The sequence below is a fragment of the Eublepharis macularius genome, chromosome 14 (assembly GCF_028583425.1).
Source record: "Eublepharis macularius isolate TG4126 chromosome 14, MPM_Emac_v1.0, whole genome shotgun sequence".
In the NCBI taxonomy this organism is placed as follows: domain Eukaryota; kingdom Metazoa; phylum Chordata; class Lepidosauria; order Squamata; family Eublepharidae; genus Eublepharis; species Eublepharis macularius.
This window is the reverse complement of record NC_072803.1, coordinates 42,016,380-42,038,615: the sequence shown is the minus strand read 5'-3', so window position 1 is coordinate 42,038,615 and position 22,236 is coordinate 42,016,380. Positions and strand designations below refer to the sequence as shown.

At 44.3% G+C, this 22,236-nt stretch overlaps 1 protein-coding gene across 1 annotated transcript in view; it reads right to left on the bottom strand.

Annotated features, from left to right (window-relative positions):
• TTLL11 (tubulin tyrosine ligase like 11) overlaps positions 1-22,236 on the bottom strand; it is a 53,870-nt gene that overhangs the window by 13,953 nt on the left and 17,681 nt on the right. Inside the window, exon 6 of the mRNA XM_054998213.1 lies at positions 38-295. Coding sequence (XP_054854188.1) covers positions 38-295 — 258 coding nt within the window. The remainder of the gene's footprint in view (positions 1-37; positions 296-22,236) is intronic.

Here is a 22,236-nt window from a genome sequence, read left to right as displayed (position 1 = left end):
CTGGGATATTTGCTAGGATAATCCCAACTTGCCTAACCTTATAAATGTCCGGAAGCCTGTCGGTCCCAGCCTGGTAGTGCCTTTGACGCCCAGGAAGCGGATGAACAAACCAGCAATCCGGTCCACCAGCCGCAGGTAGTTAAATTGCTTTGAATACTTTGGAAACACCTGCTTTAGGCACACAGTGGGCAAGTTGTTTTCAGGGGCTGTGCTGGGCTCCATCTCCAACTTGTCCTTTGATCCTTCTTCAAGGCAGTCTTTGTTTTCCTGTGATGCAAGTGCCACAGGCTTAGATCTGCAGGTCAAACAGTGATACAAAAACAGCATCAGACATGCACTGGGTTTTTCTCCTCACCCAGAGAAGCAATCATGAGAGTCCATTAATACTCCACTCCTGTCTGTGCGTGCACACCCTTCCAAAATCAAAAATCATTTTTCAAGGATTAAGAAAGAAACTGGGTGCAAATGTTTACTCAGATTTGAAAGAAAACAAGTTTGTACAATGTAAAATAGAAAAGGAAAGGACAAAAAGCTTCAGAGCAATTACCCTTAACCCCCTGCCAATTATTCAAAACAAAAGAAGAAACTTTTTGCTTTGTGCCATTTCTAGCATGAAGTCAAGATTCCAGGTGTTAGGTTTCAGGGCCTGTCCAGCCAAAGCAACCCACTTGGCAGACGCTTGGCAAGCCTCCCTCTTTGCCATTCTGTGCAGCAAAACCAGGAGATGTATCAAGTCCTGGGTGGCCTGCCACAGTGGGCTACATTGGTTAGAGGGGTCACACATGGCACAGGTTTACTATGGAGTAAGCTTTGTATTGTGATGTACTCCCCACTTCTCCAAGCCATAAGATGTTTGAGAAGCTGAACAACAAGATTTGATTACCTTTGCAGGAACATACAGTGAAATTACTACGTTTCTTTATAATAGCTGCCATATTTACAGATATTCAAGGTGAACACAGATGAAGACAGAGAGGCACGCCTTCAAGGCAACAGAACCATCATACCATATAAGCTCCCAGAGAGAGCCTGCACCACCGGGTGCACCACCTTCAGCCGACTCACTGCTCTCCATTTGCCTCTCTTTATTTTCTCTCAAACTGCTAACATCTGTTCCGTCATACACACTCATACACCTGCTCCCTCCCTCAGCTGAAGGGGTAACACTATTCCCAAACTCTGATAGGTCCTTGACCAAGAGAATAATCAACAACCAAGGAACCATCTGAAGCCTTTAAGGAACATTATCTTTTTTGTCCAAAGCCTCTAGCAGGTGCCACTTTAGGCAAAATCACGGAGTAATATACGCACTCAAGCAACAAACCCACAATGTTCTTTAAGCATACTTTATGAAATTTCTCCTTTCTCAACTAAAGATGTAGGAGGAAAGGGGCATCCAGCCAGCACCAGGCAAGAGGCATATAACCTTGCAGTGCAGCACTACAGCCCCCTTGCAGTTAAATTCAAAGCACTTAGATTCAGAGGGCAGATACACACATGCATCATTTAATTGCTGTTACATGTGTGAGCTGCTTCCACAAAAAAGCCTTGCAATTACAGAAAGGCAGGGCTTTTTTTCAGCTGGAACGCAGTGGAACGGAGTTCCGGAACCTCTTGAAAATGGACACGTGGCTGGTGGCCCCGCCCCCTGATCTCCAGACAGAGGGGAGTTTAGACTCCCCTCTGTCTGGAGATCAGGGGGCGGGGCCACCAGCCACGTGACCATTTTCTCCAAGGGCAACCACTGGGTTCCACCACCTCTTTTCCCAGAAAAAAAGCCCTGCAGAAAGATCTGTCAGGATGGCAGATCAACGATGGTCTATTCACACAGTCAAGTTGCCTCTTGATATTGGATTCATGAAGTGCCAGTCATACCCGTGTGATTTCCATTGAGACCAGAACATTTCGACTTTGCTAGGCTGCAGATCAGGCTGTGCACACCTGCCTCTGTCCTTCTGCTTAGATCCAAGTACTTCAGTTCCACTGGGTTGCCAATGGCACCCAATCTTTCTTCCAGAAGGGGCTAATGAGAGTGAAACCTGGCTTTGGTCTCAGTTGCAGCAATCTGATTCCACAAACAATTTCATATGGAACTAGCCCAGATGGCAAGAATGCAGACTGAAGCAGGATAGAAGAGACAAGTGGCAGGGAAGCAGAGTTTTGAGCCAAACCCTTTGCATGGAGAATTTTCCACTTCCCATTGGAAAAATGCCTAAACCATTATGCCAAGCTAGAAATTCAGCATTGGTTGTTGCTGGGTTACTAGGCAATACGTGATGAACACCCAGTTCTCTGTGCCACAGCCAGCCCATCTGCCCCAATAAGATGGCATTAGAACAATTCTAAAATTCCAAGTATTTTTACTATATTCAGTGGTGGCAGGGATCAAACAAGTTATTTGGTCCTGATGTCAACTATCTTGGGAGCCTTACTGATGGCTGTTAGCACCCCAACTCCAGTGCAAATGTTCTCCAGGCCAGATCACACATGCATACCAGCCTCTACATCTTATGTCTGACACAGAATCCATTGTCTTTTTGCTCAATCCTATATAAAAATGTGCATGGGCCTTTCTCACTGATGTAGCTATCAAAGTGGTTGAGGTTCTTCCACAACAGATAAGCAGCTGCAAGGTGAGCAAAATCTCCAGTTTGGTGTAGGGGTTAAGAGCGCAGGACTCTAATCTGGAGAGCTGGGTTTGATTCCCCACTCCTCCGCTCGAAGCCAACTGGGTGACCTTGGGCTAGTCACAGCTCTCTGGAGCTCTCTCAGCCCCATCCACCTCACAGGGTGTTTTGTTGTGGGGATAATAATGGCATACTTTGTAAACTGCTCTGAGTGGGTGTTAAGTCATCCTGACGGGCGGTATATAAATCGAATGTTGTTGTTGTTGTTTGTTTGTTTTGCTCTTTTCCATATTCGTTTATATTATCAAAGGTTTGGGGTCTCTGTTTTCTGCTGCGGGCTCTGTAGATTCATTTGCACTGTGTATGTGCGTTGGACAGTTTTTATAGACTATTTATATGTGTAAAATGTACATTACTTATAGTTCTTATATGTCCATGATTCTGATTTTCTTATGCATAAATAATGTTTAGAATTATAAACATTTTGTGGTTCTAATGGATGGTGAGGAAAACAGAAAATGGTACAGAAATAGAGAATCTAAGGTTCAGTTCACTCAAGAGAAAAGCGAAATTGTAAATGGGATTTTCAGGATGAAACAACAAGAATGAGCAATACAGAATCATCCCTATCTGTAAATCTGGTACAATCATACACATTTTGTGGATTGGAAAAGGACTCATTTATACAATCTGCTGCCCCTAGGGTACATTTGTGTGCTTATTCTCAACACTGAGGGAGCAATTGCTATTTTAGAATTCTCAGTATCATTAATTTTGTACATTATTCACCTGAGAATATAATCTACTCCAAAACAAAAAATAATTAGGTGTTACTGAGCCCCCAAAATAGTGAAAAAACTACAAGAGAGACTACAGGCAAACTGTACTTCAAGCTGTGTGAAAATGTCCAGCATGTGGGGGCTGGAGAATACAAAAGATATACTACAGAATGGAAGCTCTGAAGCCCTTCCAGTTGAAAATGGGAAGTTTACCGGCTAGTTTAAGGAGAAAGGACAGTAGCTGTCCCAAGCAGTTAGGAGGTCCACCAGGGGAGAAGCCACACACACACCCTTATTTATTATTTACATTATTTATAGTCCATCTTTCTCATTGTGACTCAAGATGGATTATACAGTGAGAGTCAGTACAGTCAATTTCAAAGACCATTCGATCCCTCTTAAAAGGAGTGAGGGAGTCAATCTGCAACCTGGCAGCTCTGCACACATTCAGGGCAGGCACCCCACAAAGCTTGCTTTCCCCCAGCACAGAGGTATTTGCCCTGGGGCTCCCAGGTAAGCTCCCCTCACTGACTAGGCTGTTGCTTAAGCCCTCCCAGATGTAGGCAGCAGCATCCTGACTCAATGGCTCCAGATGCAAGACAGAAAGTGAAGGTGATGTCAAAGAGCAACAGGAGCAGGTTGCTATGGCTGATGCTGAGCTGGGAGAGGTGGTAGGCGAGCAGAGTCGCTTGCACCCGGTGTAGGGCTTTAGGCTGCTACTGACATCGGTCCAGCTGCTGCCCGAGCATGTGGCTTGGAGGAGCCTGCCCAGGAAGTGCTGCTAACATGCTGAGCCTGCTACTCCTCGACTCCAGGCGCAAGCATGGAAGAGCACCCAGTGCTGAACCGAGGGGCGAAGAGGCGGCAGTGGTGTGAGCAGGCGCCAGAAGCTCCTCCCGGCTGATCCATCCACCCAGTCCTCACAGGGCTCCATGCCCAAGAGGTGCAAAGAGTCAGCAGTGGTGCCTTCCAGCCTGGCAGCAGCAGGGCTCCACCCACCCTCACTGCAGCCATGAGTCAATGTTGGTCACAAGGCAAGTGCTGAGGGGCAGGGTGAACTTCCCCTCATAAGGACTGGCAGTGGACCCAAGAGGAGACCATGCCTCCCAGGTCCGCAGGCCTTTCCCTGCCCCCACCCCCCACTGAGGCCAGCCAGCTCTAAATGGCCAGCCTCAGCCTGACCCAAACATGGTGGTGTCGATGTGCCCCTGTTCTCCCCCCTTGCGGAGCCTACAACCAAGTCCCCACAGTCAGTCTGGAGGCTAACAGAATCACCAACACAGGTACCAGACCCTGCAACAGACCCAGATGCCAATTCTGCCCTCATATCTACCCAGAAAATACAATTACAGGACCCAATGGAGTCAAATACACTATCTCTGACTCTTACAGCTGCTCATCCTCCAACAGGATATATACCCTCATGTGCCAACAATGTCCATCTGCTCTGCACATTGGACAAACCAGCCAACCTCTGTGCAAAAGAATAAATGGCCACAAATCTGACATTAAAAATGGCAACATCCAGAAACCAGTGGGAGAACACTTCAATCTACCAGGATATTCCATCAAGGACTTAAAGGTCACTATAGTTCAACAGAAACACTTGAAAACCAAAATCTAACAGGAAGCTGCTGAATTGAAATTCATATGTAAATTTGACTCAGTCAGACTTGGATTGAATAGAGACTATGAATGGTTATCTCATTACCAAAAGGAACGACCTTCAGGCATTCTATTCAGATTCTGTCATGGAAGGGAGAGGTTACACTCAGCCTGGATTGTGCATTCCACATCTTTCATGACTTCTTGTCTTATTTACATTTACATGACCCTTACTCCCTGCACCCTCCTCCCCCTCCCCTTACCCCCTATATATCTCTGGCCAGGTTCTTCATACCCTCCATGCATCTGACAAAGAGAGCTGTGGCTCTCAAAAGCTTATGCTACAATAAAGTTGGTTAGTCTTAAAGGTGCTACTAGACTCTTTACTATTCTGGGAGCCAGTGTTTCCAATGATCCCGAATTCCTACTTAATACCTCTGTTTACATGTATAAGATTTTCTGTGTAACACAGCTAAGATGATAACAGAGCAATTGCAGTGATGGGTATCTATATAGGACATTTTCATCCTTCCTTCAGCTCAGGGAGGTGTATATGATTCTCCCCTCTCTATTTTATCTTCACAGCAACCCACTGAGATAGAGAAGAGAAAATTACTGTTCCAAAATCACCCAATGAACTTTTTGGCTGAGCATACAAGCGTTGCAGGCACCTATTGGCTAGTACTCACATTACAACACATCCAAAATCAAGGCCTTGTCATTTCAAGATAATTCGCTTATTTCTTAGAAACAATTCCTAACCAAAAAAAAGCACATTCCTGCTTTGGCACCACAACTCATATCTCTCTGGGTTTTATGTTAATTTGTATTTTAAGGACCAACCATATTTTCCCCTCCGTGAAGCAGGACCTTCCTCCTTCACTATGTTTGCATTAGGAATGCACAATATCTTCTCTGAAACCTGTTGCAGGTCTTCATACTCTTCTCTCTTTACTTCCTGCAAACTTTTTTGTGTGCTTATCCCCAACAGAAACTTCCAAGCTGTTTTTCAGGTTTAATTTACGGTGAAAATCTGTGGCATCTCAGTTTTTGTATAGCTGTCCAGGTACAAAACCACAGTGCTTGAATCTGACCTTTTATAGGTATTTTGTCTGTTTTCATATGTTTCCGCATAAATTTAACAGGAAAAATTGGGCATGAAGAAATAAAGTAAAAATAAAGCCCCGTGAGTTGGATGTGTGTATGGGAAAAGTGAACACAAAACTGGGGTTATCTGAGTCAAAACAGCAGGGCTGCAAATTTCAGTAGCATCCCTAATACTAAAGCTTAAAATAAGGATAAGCGCTGTCGCAATGGGATGCTAGAAATTGCCCTGAAAATATTACAGTTCCATATAGAGTCAATTCAAGTTCTATACACTATTCATCATTTTAACTTCAAATGGGCACTGCTAATTAAGGTGGAAAATACATATCTAAGTAGGTCAGGGCCAGACACACACAAGTCTAGAAAGAGAGATTTTAATTAGGACTATCACACCTTTTAGTGCTTATTTTTTCCATTTCTGCTGGAAAACTGCACAGGGTGAGGGGGGGGGGGTTCCCCTCCTCCTTCCTCAACTGTTTCTAAATTGATCTGGCTTGAGATGCTCCATTACACCCTTCTCAGCATTCCAGAAGCCACCTACCATTCAGGAACCATCAAGCTAAATGGATGACACAATTCACAAGGCTGATATGCAATCACCTCCTTTTTTTTAGTGTTCACTTAACATGCCTTTAAGCATACAAGAATCTCCCAGCCTCTTGTTCTCTTTCTACCTGAATGAAAGGCATGTTGTATCATGCAGCATTTTTGACAACTGCATTTATAGCAGCTTACCAGATTGTCAGTTTCAGCCTGTTTGGCTGCAATCCTCTGCAGTGCTCAGGAGGAGCGAATTACATATAGAAAGACTAGAGTTTGTCAGTGCATGTCATGTTCTAAGGCCTGAATTACACAGTATGTTTTTTTAAAATGAGTTGGGTTGGAGTTCTGTGCCATTTTGCCAAGCCAAAGCAGCTGGGGTGGGGATTTGCCCAATTGCAGGGTAGCACATGGACAATATACTGCACATACAGTTGCACACTGGGGCAAAAGACACCTCCCACAGGGCCATTTCAGCTCAAGAAAAAGGCAAGGGGAGAAGCTAAAGTCCCTTCTTCCATGTGCCACATTCTTGATCTGAATTGAGCCCCTGAGGCACTTGGTAAAATAAGTACCCTATAAGTTTGGAGATCCTAACCGTACTCATTAAAAAGCACACTGTGTAGTTTGGGCCTAGGTTCAGCCAGGATCTTTAGTTAAGAAACAGTTTATAATTAAGCACCGAAGGATCTGTTGTGCCATCCACACGGCACAGTATTGTTTTGTTATTTAAACCCCATCAATATACATGGAGTATTACTGTGCATAAAGTTTGCATATCAAATGCCAAGCAAATTTGGCAGATTTCCTCCTTGTAGCAGAAACATCTGAGGAACTGTGAAGGAAACAAAATGCTTGGATGAGACAAGCAACATTCTCACTTTGCTAAAAGGGTGTATAAGCTGGACAGTGAAGGGAGGGATCATGAACAAAGGCAGGGCACCGGCTGGATCTCCCCATAACACACTGTGGTCAACATAGGAACTGGAAGTGTGACTGAGAGAACACACTCAACACTCTCCTGCAGTTGCACACTGAAAGATCCGTCCTGGCAGGCAAGCAAACTTCTGGGGAACCTTGTCTGCCACTAATAGAACAAATTCACACATTACAATGTACCCTGGTTGTGTTTGGTATCCCCATCCTATGTCGGATGTCACAGCCAGATGTGAGTTGTGGTTCTCCTGGATTCTCACATGTGTGGTACCTGATCTGGATCAGAACCATGGATGCTGAGAACAGGCTTCAGCCCCTTCCCCCAGAGCTGTGTTCCTGACCTGCAATGGTAACAGGGCTGTGCTATTTGGGGAAACCCGCATGTATCTCAGGCCCAGGGAAGACGTGGGCTTCCCCAACTGGCCAAATACCATCACGTATGCCCTGGACTGTTTCAGATTGGGAAAATGGGGCAGGGGGTGAGAGGATGAACCCCTCCACCACGTGCACCATGGTCCTGCTCCACACTGGGCACCATACATGTGGGAACTGATGTGTACCAGCATCTTATGCCTGACTGCCATATCTGACACAGAGTAGGGGGCCCCAGTGTGCCCTCCATAACATGTGAATCAGCTTTCTAAGGAACCCAAGGGTTTTCTACAACACCGACTGCATGGAAGAATTTGACAGTGCGCACAAGTCAAATAGCCCAAACCTTTCCTAGAAACGGAAGAATTTGAAAAGCAGGCTGGGAAGGGCCTTGTTCCAGCAGAGGCAGTCAAGGATAGACCTACCGGAAGTGGCCTGCCGGAAAGCAGGGCTTAGGAAACAGGACAGAAATCAAGCCCTCTGGGCTTCAGAACCTCTGCAGAATTAAATCCTTGACCAACACAGCAGAGCCAGATTAAAGGAACAAGAGGTCAAACACAAGGTGGAGCATGTGGTACCACCCAGCCTGAAAAGCAAAGCTTCATTTACATACTAATGTCTGACCCCAATCCATCCATTTCTCTAATTCCATTGTGACAGATCTTTCTTCAGAAGGGATCACCAGCGAAGAAAATATTAATGACCTTCTGGGGGAGGAGGAGGAAAGGGTGGGGGGAGAAGAAATTTCAACACAGCTTCAGAAAATCCAAGGCGGCTTATCTTTTATACATGATTACTAATTTATTAATGCCCCCTCCCCCGTCTGCACCATATCCTCTTCATTCTCACTGGCCTTAATCTTTATGCTAATATACATTTTCTTTCTCTCTCTTTTTTTGTCCCTCAGCCACATTTCCAACTGCTAATTAAAAGCTCTGAGATTTATAACTGTGCGAGTACTAGCAACCCAAACAGCAGCTAACAGGTTCAAAGCGACCAAGCACCCAAGCGGTAGACAGAAATGTTCACTTCATAGATTTTGCATCAGGATGGGGGACATCACAAGGAAGAGACTTATTTTGCAATTCTTAATCAGCTGGTTGTCACTTTGCCCTACTAAAAAGGAAAATAATTGGCCAGGGTTCCTAAACTAGAGTTATATCCCATCCCCTTCCCCCCCGCCCTGCATCCCAGCCACAACCCTAGTCGAAGCTCTCTAATAAGAATAGAAGACAGAGAATTGAAAATTGCCAAGCAACCAACCTGCTTTCCCATAAGCAGTTAAAGGTATCAATCCCCCGTGGTACGTGAACAAGAATCAAGATAGAGCTGTGCAGGTAAGAGCCAACTTGATTTTCAATTGTTGGACTCACCAAGGGCAGGAAGAACATTTACCTCTCAGTGCACCTCCAAATGTTTACCTCTCAGTGCACCTCCAAATGTTTACCTCTCAGTGCACCTTCAAATGAATGGTGGTCATTCTGCATTTGCGGGATACTGTTGTAGCCTCCTCTATTAATGCCAGGTGGCATGCCCTTCAGGAATTGTGCAGTCCACTGAGACTACTTGGACTCCTGTAGTCATTATATACTTGGAATTTCCATAAAATTAGAATTATATACTTACTAAAGGCTCCTGAGTAAATTTAGCAGTCACGGAGTAAAAGGATAGACCTACCGGAAGTGGCCATAGATTGGAATCTAGTCAAACGACAGGAAGCAGTGTAAATGAAGGGAAGCAAGCAGAGGGATTCTGTATCAGTACTGGGACTGATGCTTTTTAATTTACTTAGAAATGATCTGGAATTCGGAGTGAGCAGTAAAGTGGCTACATTTGCAGATGGTACCAAATTATTCAGGATTGTGAGAAACAAACGATATTGCAAAGAGCTCCGAAAGGATCTCTCCAAATGGGATAATGGGCAACAGCAAAGCAAATGTAGTTCATTGTAAATGGAAAGTGCTGCACATTGGAGCAAAAAATCCTAATTTTAAATATGGAATCTAAATTGGTAGTTACTGATCTGGTGTTAAGGGTATGGGATATCTTGATGGAAATGCCATCTCAGTGTATGGAAGAACTGAAAAAAGCAAGATCTATGCCAGTTTTATTAGGAAAATAAAACAGCCAGAGTTATTATAACCCTTATATAGATCAGTGGTGTAGCCTTATTTGGAATACTTAGTATAGTTCTGGTCATCATATCTTGAGAATACAATGCTGGTAAATGTGCAACCAAAATGATCATGGAATTAGAGAACTTTCCCTACAAAGAAAGGCTAAGGGGTTTGGGGCTTTCTCCCACTTCCATAAAACAGAACCAATGGAATTTATGGGCTGTAGATTCAGGGGAGACAAAAGGAAGTACTTCTTCTCTCAAAATATAATTAACTTGCAGAATTCATTGCCACAAGGATGTAGCGATAGTCACTAGTTTAATTGGCTTTAAAAATGGATTATACCAATTCACGAAGGATAGGGATATCACTGGCTATTAGCCAGGATAACTAAATGGAACTTCCCTGTTCAGAGACAGTAATCCTGCTAGAAGGGGCACAAAAGGGAGGCTCTGGCCTGCTTGTAGGGCTTCTAGGGCCACTGGGTTAGCCACTGTAGGAAAGGGGATGCTGGAATACATGGATGCCTTTATGTTCTTATGTGCTCAGACTTGCACTGTACATCCTACCCAGCAGTCCTTGATATATACAAGACATCCCTCCAAACACACCCACTACCTGCAGCACTGAAGGGCAATCTGCTACATCAACCTCTATCCCTTCCTTCTCTAACAAGAAATCATGTTCTTGCGGTCCATGTATATCAACACATACCAAAGTAACACATTTAATGCAAGCGCTCATCATCCATTTTGCTATCAAGCTGAGGGAAAAACACTTCCCCACAGAGGGCAAATAACCAATGTGGAAATGGCCATAGATCATAATGTCTAGATACATTCATATGACAGCAGGAAGCTCTTCAAAAACCCAGGTCCCAGTGCATTTGCATGTGCAAAGTGATGTTAAGTCACAGCCAACTTATGGGTGACTCCATGAAGTTTTCATGGCAAGCGACAAAGAGGTAATTTGCCATTGCCCGCCCTTGTGTAGCGACGCCAGGCTTCCTTGGTGGTTTCCCATCCAAGTGCTAACCAGGGCTGACCCTGCTTAGCTTTCAAGATCTGATGAGACTGGCCTAGCCTGGGCCATCCAGTTTAGGGCCCAGTCGGTTTAGCACTTTCAAAATAAGCACTGGCCTTTGAATTGTATTTGGAAACAAATGAGCTGGCTGATCCCAGCCCTTCAAGCTGGGTGAGATGTTCGTGGTTTCCTAATTGCGTCTTTCAGCTCAAAATCTGAGGCTGTCTAAAAAGGAATTGTTCTGTCAAAGACACTTGTAAAAAAAAAATTAAACGCCAGCATCCCCATCATAACCAGTAGGCTGCCAATGCCCTCCTTCCCACACTTCTCTGACCTGATAGCCTTTCCAACCATTCTCTACCACCACTCAAAGCCAAACTGAACATCTAGGAGGACCTCAGCAACTGAAGGCTCATGGAATAGGAGACAGGAGTAGCTGGCTAGCAGATTGTTCAAAGGGGTGGGTGGGTTAAATCTATTGCCCAAAGGAAGTCGAACAGCCATAAGAGCAGCCACGAGTCAAGAAACAGGAGTGTACAGGCAAAACAGGCTTCCGGAAATCAGATTTGCAGCAATTTCCACACACTTAGCAATGCTGATGTACCACTGAGCAGAGACCATGCATGCTCAATGGTGTCAGCGCTATGCATTTAAAGCCTGAAGATTAGATAATTGTATTGCCAAGTATTCCTGGTTCACCAAGCAGAATGATTGATGACTTGGGGCTCATTCAATGTTCTGCCACTTCAGAGCATGCCATGTACAAATAACAAAGCCATGCTGGCGCTCCTGACATCTGGGAGACCCAGGCCATGAAGACAGAGGCAGGTGGGTTTTAGAACGGAAGCGGTATTGGAATGCAGCTGGGGAGCAAGGAGTTAAAATATCTAGTGGGCCACAAAGTTTTCAGGTACCCTTGAGCCTAGCCCACCTTGTAAAGTTGTTGTATGTTTAAAATGGGGCAGGGGGATCATGTACACTGTCCTGAGTTGCTTGCAGGGAGTGGTGGGAAAGAAATGGAATAAGTAAAATAGAGTTTATCAGTAAACTGCCATTTACCACGACAATTTTTAGAAGAAGCTTTTAAAGAGCATATGTTAGCATGGCGTGAGGGGGTGGGAGCAGTGACTCAACCCTTACAGTAGCCTGCCTGCACGTATCTGTACCTATGATGGCAGAGAGGAGGACAAGAGCCCTCTCAATGGACTACATTTGGTTCAGAGGCTGCTAACTGCTGCTCATAATCTTATTTTCCCCTCATTTCCTTCCCTGGCAGCCCGTATAGCTTCTCCCGTTTCCTGCTTCCTTCTCTCCTTCCCACCCACCAGCCAACCTACCTTTATCTGCCCCCTGTCTTCAACTTTCCCTCCTTCCCTCTCCCTGGCAGCCTCCACCAGGAAAAACTATGACCCACCTATGCAGTGCCAGCTGCCACACTGAGCCCAGTGGCTTGGTGGGGAACTTACAGGGACTTGCAGGGCGCACCTCACTTTCTCCTGTATACCACACCTTTCCCTGCTTCCTTTTCTCCTTCCCACCTACCCACCAATCAACTTTTTATGTGACCCCTATTTCAGCTATATTGATTCTTTATTTACTTCAACTATACTCCACCTTTCTCTGCAATATGGACCCAAGCAGCTTACATAATTCTCTCCTCCATTTTCGCCTCACAACAACCCTTTGGAGGTTTGTTGGTCTGACAGTGTGTGATTAACCCAAGGTCAACCATCAATCTTCCATGACAGAGTACGGGTTCAGACCTGGGTCTCCCAGATCCTCATCTGAAACTCTATTAAACCACATTGGCTTTTGTAGGATAGCTGCTATTGTTGTAGCAAACATTCAGGCCTGGATGAGTCATGTAAGTCAGGCAGTATTAAGTTACCCAATGGTTGCTGGCAGGCCTAGCTCCAATGAATTCTCCCTTAAGGACCAAAACAGCACTGGAAAGGGACCTGCTCGCTCTCCCTGTCTTTTACTGACAGAAACCAAGGCTGGCAATACTGTTGTGGTTGAAAATTACTGATTCTGTAATCATTTTTTCCCCAGATTTTTCTGCATGTCTGCTGTTTTTCACAGTTTTGTAGAAAGCTCTGCCTTATCTTTTCATGGCCCAGTCTATGGATTTAACTATCCACAGATGGGATCATGTTAAGAATTAGGTATATTGATACACAAACCTATGCATGTTCTCCTTTGCTACTAATCGCTGAACTGCTGTGATGTCACAGAATGTTCATTACTACTCCATTTTGAAAGGGGGAAAGTATAAGTAGTAGAATGTTCTAAAACTGTACACTCAGTGATAGGAGGAGCTCTGTGTTGTTTGGTCCTATTTGTAGCACTTGGATGAACTGTTTCAGTTACACTCAGCTGTACTGGAATCTTGGAAGTTATCTTTCCCTGTCCTCAAAAATACTAATTCCCTCTCCCTTTTAAGAATCAGTTGTACCATGTATAGCTCTATCTCTGTTTTATATAAAGCATGAAGAATAAGACTCTAAAGATAACAATGTGGTTAAAATAGGAGTCTGGCATTTTTCAAGATGACATGAATAAAGCTATACAGAAAACTGCTATTTAAAAACAACAACCTGGAGTGTGTGGATATTGTGGTTGACACCGCATGCAATTGCGAATGTAAGAACTTGCTCTGAAAGCAAAGTTGGTAATAGACTTCCACTAACTGCCTTAGGCTATATAAAATTCATTCAATTAACTCCTCCAGAGAAATCCATTTCTGCCCCCTCTCAACTAAATGCCCAAGTTCTCAACCTTTCCTCAGCTTCCTGTGAAAGAGCACATAAGTTTCTATTTCCACAACCACTGTATTTCTATCTGAGGCCCCTTCTTCCCATATTACTTCACACTCAGCCATCTCTCCTCTGTCTCCTCCTTCCCTCGTTTCTTTGGTCCCTGCTTTTTCCCTCCAGCCACCCTGGCATATATTTCCCCTACTCTTTCGCTCTCCTTCTCAACAGCAGTGTGGTGGGGGCTAGTGCTCTCAAGTCATAGTTGACTTATGGGAACCCCGGCGGGGTTTTCATGGCAAGAGACTAACAGAGGGGGTTTGTCATTGCCTGCCTCTGCATAGTGACCCTCGTTTTCGTTGGAGGTCTCCCATCCAATTACTAACCAAGGCCAACCCTGATGAGCTTCTGAGATCTAACGAGATCAGGCTCCCCTGGGCTATTCAGGCCAGGGCCCCAATAGTCGCATCTCTTCTTTATTTGCTTAATTTTTCAGGCTTATCTTTTGAGGTGGCTAACAAAGCAACCACATGTTGCAAAAACCTAAACCTAAAAACAACATAAGAATCCATCAACAAGATAAAACAACACATAGGATACAAATACACATGCTAAAAAGAGCCAGATCTGCCAAAACAGTTTAACCTCTACCAAATGTCTTCTTAAATAAAACAGTCTGACAAGACTTCCTGAATTCAGAGAGTGAAGGTACCCTCTGCACCCATTCTGGTAAGCCATTCCAAGGGACTGGCCCTACCACAGAAAATGTTTGGGAGATTCCATCACACCATTGTGTTCTTTCACTGCCCTCACAGAAAAACAGCACAGTTTGTGAATGTGGGGCTGACTCATTGAGCAGTAAATAATGTTTATGAGCATTCCAGAGCCACTTGGATCACAAGCAGGTGACAAGAAGACAAGAGTTTTTAAGACTACTAGATGTAATAAAATTCGAGCAGCAACATGGGCCTTGTAGACCTTTTATGGAAGAGTCAAACCCCCTCCAGAGTTCATTGTGAAGAATTCCTCCAGACACTGCTAGGAACTGCACACTGTTGCAAGCCCTGTCACTTGAGGCTCTCATTTGGTGGTAGGAATGAAAACCCCAAAATGCCCAGTTTTGTTTCACTCACCCCTTCTGCAAATCAAAAATGTGATTTATCTATTTTAGTACCGTTTCTTCACACTGAATTTTCCCCATAAAACATGTTTCTCAGCATATCTAAGAATCAAAAAAATCAGCATTATCCATGTGTTGTAAATATCAACGGCATACACTGTACAAAATGCAATGTATAAATTAAAATCCATACCATGTGTACACCACACCAACCAAATCTACAAAACCAAAACTTTAATGAAAATATAAGCAAAAGGAAAAAATATTGCACATTGGCCAATCCCTGTCTTAAATCCTTTGGCTAAGAAACCAAAGACCGATTCTGGCTTGAAAATATCTCCAACTGGCCCCCTGACTAGCAGCAGACGGTCAATTACATGAGCACTTTATTGCTTCCATTTCTGTCACTCTGATTCCGCAAAAACAACTCTTCTTTTACGGCACATAAAATCTCTCCAAAGCTCAGGAGAGGTGGGAGGTATCAAGTTGAGGAAAACACAAACCAGGTTTTTAAATAGAATTTTAATTTTAAGGAAGGCTTTGGGGAGTGTGTTTATGCTGCTTATCTCCCATACCTGGTGATTAAGTTAATTTATACTTAATGGAAGAGGATCTTTTTCTAATCTCCAGGCAGGCTCAACAGCTGTCAGTGACGAGGGTTCTTGGGGACTTTAAGCTGCTTGCGAAATAGAGGTAATAAACTTGGAAGGCTGCAGTATTGACACCTGAAGGATGTCTGCGACAGAAGGAAGAGCAAGATTTCATGCCATGAAGTCAAGGCAAAAGTTATTTTTTTTTCATTCAGCTGTCCGTCATTGCCTTATTCTGTAATCCCTTTATATTAAAAAAAATTCACAGAGGAAAGGTCTGTTGGCAGGAGTTAGCCACTAAAATTAAATGGTGCTTCCATGTTCAGAGGCAGTCTACCTCCAAATCTTAGACGCTGGAGCCAAATAATAAGGGGAGGGCTATCTTTCTCTTTAAAAAAAAGAAAAGAAACATTGATCCTTTTTTTCAAGGCAGAAAATATCTGCCAATACGTCTTCTGCCTTTGGGTGTTGCTATGATGAGGGTGAAGAGGAAAAACAAGTACACCAGGGAACCACTTATACAAATATTGTATATTCTGTATACCGTATGAAAGTGCAAAAGTGCGATAGTGCAAGGTGTCCAATTATATAATTAATAAATTCACAATACAAAAATACACAGTATAATTATATCCAGTACACATATCATTAGAGAGTCTTTGTAGTCCGTACAGTTCATTCCATTCATTAAAGTGCAAAGTGTCTATTTTGATAAAAAGCCGGAGGTGGAGAGTCGCGGAGAGGTGTTGTATCATTCACAGTCCAATAGTTTAAATTAATTCAAAAAACACCGACGGGAATGTGCAGGCAAATATCATTAAACTGTTTCGTGAGTAGGAAACTCACTTCATCTTGGGCATGAAAAAATTCGGACTGGACACAAGTGTGTTACAAACTCCGGATGCTGATGAAGAAGGTGGTGCTAACGGACTGGTGATGAGGGTGAAGGCAGCATTTGCTGAGACAGAGGAACGAGTGGGGGAGAAAGAGGAGTTTTGTTCCAGCACCAACTCAAGACCCTTTGTATCCAGTCTGCTGAAGCCCATCTTTTCCTACCAAGATAAGAAGAGCCCTGTTGAATCAGGCCAAAGGCAGCAATATTGTTGCATTGCCAATGATAGTCAACCAGATTCGTGCAGGATCACACACTGTTTGTTTATTCTGGCATCTGTTATTAAGAAGCAGACTGTCTCTGAACATGGAGGTTCCATTTAGCACCTTCTTTGCCATCAAGTTGCAGCTGACTTATGGGAACCCCATAGAGTTTTCAAGGCAGGAGATGTTCAGAGGTGGTTTGCCATTGCCTGCCTCTGCATAGCGACCCTGGCCTGTGGTCTCCCATCTTAGTATTAACCAGGGCTAACCCTGCTTAGCCTCTAAGATCTTATGAGATCAGGCTAGATGATAAATTTATCCTGCATTAAATTATCTAATACCCCCTTTAATAAGCTCTCTCATGTTTAGCATTATGATGATATAAATCTTTCCGATCCTCCATCAATATCAAAACAGGGGTTGGACTAAATGACCCTAGATGTCCCTGCCAACCCTATGATTCTAAGGCCTGTTTATGCATTTGTGCATTTAAGTTTTAAAATGTTCTTGCAAATGCCACCCAGGACACGATGCCCCAACAAGGAACCAAAAACTTGCTGAAGTTTCTCTGTATCATTTATTTATAGAATGCCTTCAGCATGGATGCTGCATTACAGCAGAAGTTTGAGAATGTGGGGTGGAGGGAGAAGGGAGAATGTGTGTGTGTGTGAGAGAGAGAGAGAGAGAGAGAGAGACAGACAGAGAGACAGACAGAGAGAGAGAGAGCGAGCAGAGGATACGTATGAACTGAAAGGCCACTCCACAGACTTCGTCTGTGGTTGGGGATGAAAGCTGGGAAAGGGAGTTGTGCAAAGGTTTCAAGGGAGAAAAGTTGCAGTTTGCAGGGGGTTGTAAGCAAGAGAGGGAGGGAGCAGCGCACGAGTTCTGTGAGAGAGCTCCAGGAACAAAGGGCAACAAGGGAACGTGAGGCACCTTTAAGACAGGAGATTTTATCTATATGACAAAGACTTCAGTATCCCACACTGAATGTCCATAGGGCATGAGCTACAACTGGAGTACTTGGGTAGAGGCATTATGCTAGGCTTAATTCCAGGTTTAAATCCTGGCGTCTCATTTCAAGGGTCTTGTAATTTGCAGATGTTGACAAAGACCTTTCTTTGTCCAAACTGCAGCCCCCAATCAGAACACACAATGCTGGACTACATGAGGCAACGGTGGGACTCAGAATAATGCAGCTTCACATTTTCAAGGTGCTCTGGAACATGGGGCCAGAGGCCTCCGGTATTGCTCAGGCAGATTCACCCCCTCTCAGATGCCAGGAATGAAGTGATGGACCTAATGCTTCCTTGACCCACCAAGATTAAAAACACTTAATTGAGAAGAAAGCTTTGCTTTTTGCTTTTTTAATAGGGTATAGTCTGGAAACCATTTCTATAAGCATTAGAGAGAGATTTTTTTAAAAACACAGCCAATACCAATTGGAAGCTAAAATCTGCTCTAATTGGACAAATTGGGCTCCCATCTGCAACCTGACAATATTCGAAGCAGGCCGAGGCTGACGCAGAGCAGAGTTTGACCTCAAACACACCAATTTACCACCAAAGCATGCTACAGTTGAGGCCAATTCTATACTGCAGGGTGAGGGGGAAATACAAAACTAAAACCCTTTCAAAATTTCCATCCATTCTTGTTTATTAACATTCTTGTTTCAAACTGGTAAGTCCTCACCAGCAACTCACTCGCTTGCCATTTTCTAAGATCTTTAAACACAGGGTAACCCAGCAGATTTAAAATCCTGTTCACTCTTTGTGAGTGTGAAGAGGAAGAAATGGATTTTGAAAAATGCCACACTGGGAGTGCCACGGTGCACGTGCATAAAACGGCATTGCACCCTTGTGTCTTTTCCTGCTCTGATCATCCAGTCTATCCTGGCCACAAATGTCTGATTCTCCACTTTACCACTTCCATGTGCTAACTGTCTCCCCCCACTCCCCTTGATTCCAGAAAATCTCCCTTGCTTTGAACATCTTCCTAGAACGTTTCAGCATAATGCTGGATTCTCACTTCAATCCAAGGGGAAGTGTCCCAAAACCTCCCTTTGGAGAAGGAAGAGTTATCAGACCCCCAACTCAAGGGGCAGTTTGGTTTGAATTGGCCCATCTACCAGCTATGATTGTTTGCTTTTATTGGGAGGCAAAAAGACAAAGGCTAAGACCATTTGGTATCTCCCTCTACTCATCCTCAACTAGAGTACCAGTCGTTTCCATCTATTCAATTATTTGTAGGATTAATGAGTCACTTTTCACATGTTCCAGTGCACAATGCAACAGGAAAAAAAACTACTAAGGACATCACATAAAAGAGAAACTAGAAGAGAGGTGTTTTGCGGTTTCATAAAACCAAAGTACAGCTGGGAAAACAACAGGAAATCCAAGGAAAGAACACCTTAAAAAAGATTTCTCAGCTCTCTCTACAATGATGGACTTCTCAGAGGGCATTTCACGGCTCCGGAGCAACTCTCAAAAGGCCCTGAGACACAAGAGTGCCCATCTGGTCTCCCCATGAAGAAGCGGAGCTGCAACTTTGTTTGAGGAGTTAAGCTCTGGCAGCCACCCATGGCTGGAGGATGCAAAGGCTCGGCTGAGTTTTGCTGGGCTACCATCAGCTTACCTTGGGAGCTCTCCCAGGTCCTGAAGAAGAAAACTGACACTAGCCTTACTGCTTGGAATCTGTTCTCCATACCTGCCTCTTAGAAAACTGGAACCTTCTCCTTTCTTCTGTGGCTGAGTAGAGCCTACTAGCCTCAGTCCACTCCGGGCCTAACTCAGAGCCACACATGGGCTAACTTCCTGGTCAACACTAAACAATGTCCTGCTGTGTTCTAGATTGCACTGGAAGATCTGGCTTTGGGGCAAGGGGTGGGAGGCAACTAAAGAGCCTTTAGGCCCCCTCTGGCTCTAGGATTTAGACTGAGAATACAGCAAGTTATGCTTGTCTGGGGTTTTTTTGTCATCTCAGACAATAACAGCTGCTCTCAGCTGCTTGACAGCCGTGTGCTTGTTTTTCCGTGGATGCTGGTGCCGCATTCCTCACTAATGACTTCTCCCCATAAATTAATTTCCTGGACATGCATCTCATGACGTCTCTATAGACGGTTCTGACAGCTCTAGGTCGCAGAGACGTGACAGCCATTCCATTTCCGAAAGGTGGCTGCTGTGATCACAGTGCCGGTTCTGGAATTAATTCAGTTCCCACCTTCCTTCCCAACTTACAATGCCCTCCTTTAACAAAGTCAGAAGCACGCAGCAGAGTTAAAAATAACTGCCCGGATATGAAAATGCAACAGTGTGTCAGGGCTGGGCTGGGGACAGTGATAACCAGTTCTGGAGCTGGAAGGGAGTGTTTTCCAGCCCAAGTTCAGTTGGTTGAGTGGGAGAGTGAACTGGCAGAAGGGCAGAAGGCCAAGCTCCCAGCTGGCCAATCCAAAGGCTCTTTACTGCCAGTCAATTGTAGGGGCTGATGTTTCATGCCTTCTTATTGCTGTGAAGAGGTGTGAAGACAATGCTGAGACGTGAGCACGTGTAGTCCACAGTCACTCACATAGCGAGAGCCCAGCCTCAGCTCTTGATATTGAGGCTCCAGTCCCTGACCATAGCTAGCCTTGTGACAAAAGCAGCAAATATGGAGATGGGACAAGTTATTCAAGTTAGCAGTAGGATGGGGCAAGATGTTCCCAGTGGCTTGCAGGTCCCCAGCCCAGCCACTGAAACCACTGATGAAGATGTGTAGTGGAGAAAGATCCATTGTCAGTGGAAGGGACATTTGTGGCAATCAGAGACAGCTTCAGCTGGTTTGCCACCTGAGACCCTTCCTCAGAAAGTGAACTCTGGCCATAACCCTGGTGACAACCAGGCTAGAGGAGAGTAATAGGACTGCTGTTGAAGACAGTCTGGAAGTTCCAACTAGTTCGAAATGAAACAGCCAGGCTCCTTCCAAGGGTGGATTACAAGGATGGGCGTCAATCCAGACTAATGTATCTGCAAGTGCCAGGACTTCCAGCCACAGAGCATGATTTTCCTGCCTCCCCCCTCCCACAGCAAACTGAAATGCCCCTGAAATCCTATTAGTGAGATTTCAGGGGGCATTTTGGGCTGCTGCAGAAGGGGGGGGGGGAGGTAAGAAAAACACACTCTGCAAGAGGAAGTCCTTGTGCTCATGGAAACAATAGCCTGTATCCAACTCAAAGTATCTTGTTGATACTTCAAAAAGCTTCACTTGCTACCTGTCTGTTCACGAACCCAGTTCCAAGTTCTGGTTCTGACTGGGATGGATCTAGCCCATGGGGGGTGTAATGAGGAACAAGGCAACAGGATTTGGCTCTGGCAGACCTGAAAGAGGGTCTGATTTCTTTATTAAAAAATTTACACTCCACTTTTCCTTTGTATCTCAAAGCGGCTTTCAATTCCAAATTTTAAAGCAAAGTACAATAAAACCCTGAGTGACTCCTTTCCATGCCTCAGTAATGCCTGCAGGCTACCACCCCATTAAAAGCTCTAGCCTTGCAGCTACTCCTAAAAATTTGTAAAGGAAGTGCCTCCCCTCAAACAGCTGGTAGAAGCCAAGCAGGCTGCCTTAAGTGGGGGGAACTGCTAAGAGGTGGAAATCTGAAGACCTTCACGAGGGACATATGGAGAGACACGGCCCTTTCGATTTGGCTTGTGGTTCCCTAGTCCCTGTTTCTGTTCTCCAACCTGCCTCCAAGTCTATTCATTTAAGTTCCATACAACTGTTATGGGGCTTGTAAAAAGAAAGCACAGCGATTTTAAATGATGAAAATCAGTTACTGAAACAGCAAGTCTCTCTCTCTGTCTCTCATTCTTTCTCTCTCTCTTTTAAACTCCCGACTTTGTTCCAGGCTAATTAGCACTAATAAAGCAGGGCTCAAATATTTCCTTTTGGCACGACAGGGAAGCAAAATCATTAGAGCTGTAGCAGGAAAAGCTCGGGTTGACATGGAATGATCTTCAGAAGCAGTTTGGCGCACAGACAGGCCAAAGCGATGTACACAGCATCCAATTAAACACCCATCAGACAGCTTAATGCCCGATAACAAAATGCACAGCCCCCATTTAAGCCTAACAGTCTTACAGAAAACACGCACATTCCAAAAAAGAAATAATCAGTAATTAAGGCTTCCTCCATGTTTTAACTTAAGTCCTTTGACTGTTGCTGCCACTACAGAGGTAGGAGTCTCCTAGAAGGACCGAAGTTTGTGAAACCGTTTGAAAATGATTATTGGTTGGGAGTGCAAATTCAAACGTCAATATGCCTGAATGGTCACTGTAATTAAACTGCTGCTTTTATGTAAAACACAAACAATTCAGAGCTCTGTTACCCCAGCAATTTAATTCTGCTGTTACAATTGCTTGTTCTGCATCAACAAATGGTTATAAACAGTTGGAGGGAGAAAGCAAGGGAGTCCACAAATTCCACATTAAGGAAAAACATTGACTACACTTGGTTTAGCAAACATTCCCTCGCCCACACCAATACACAACAATCCCAGGAATTGTAGTTTTTAAAACATGCGAGAAAAATTTCAGTAGTGTCA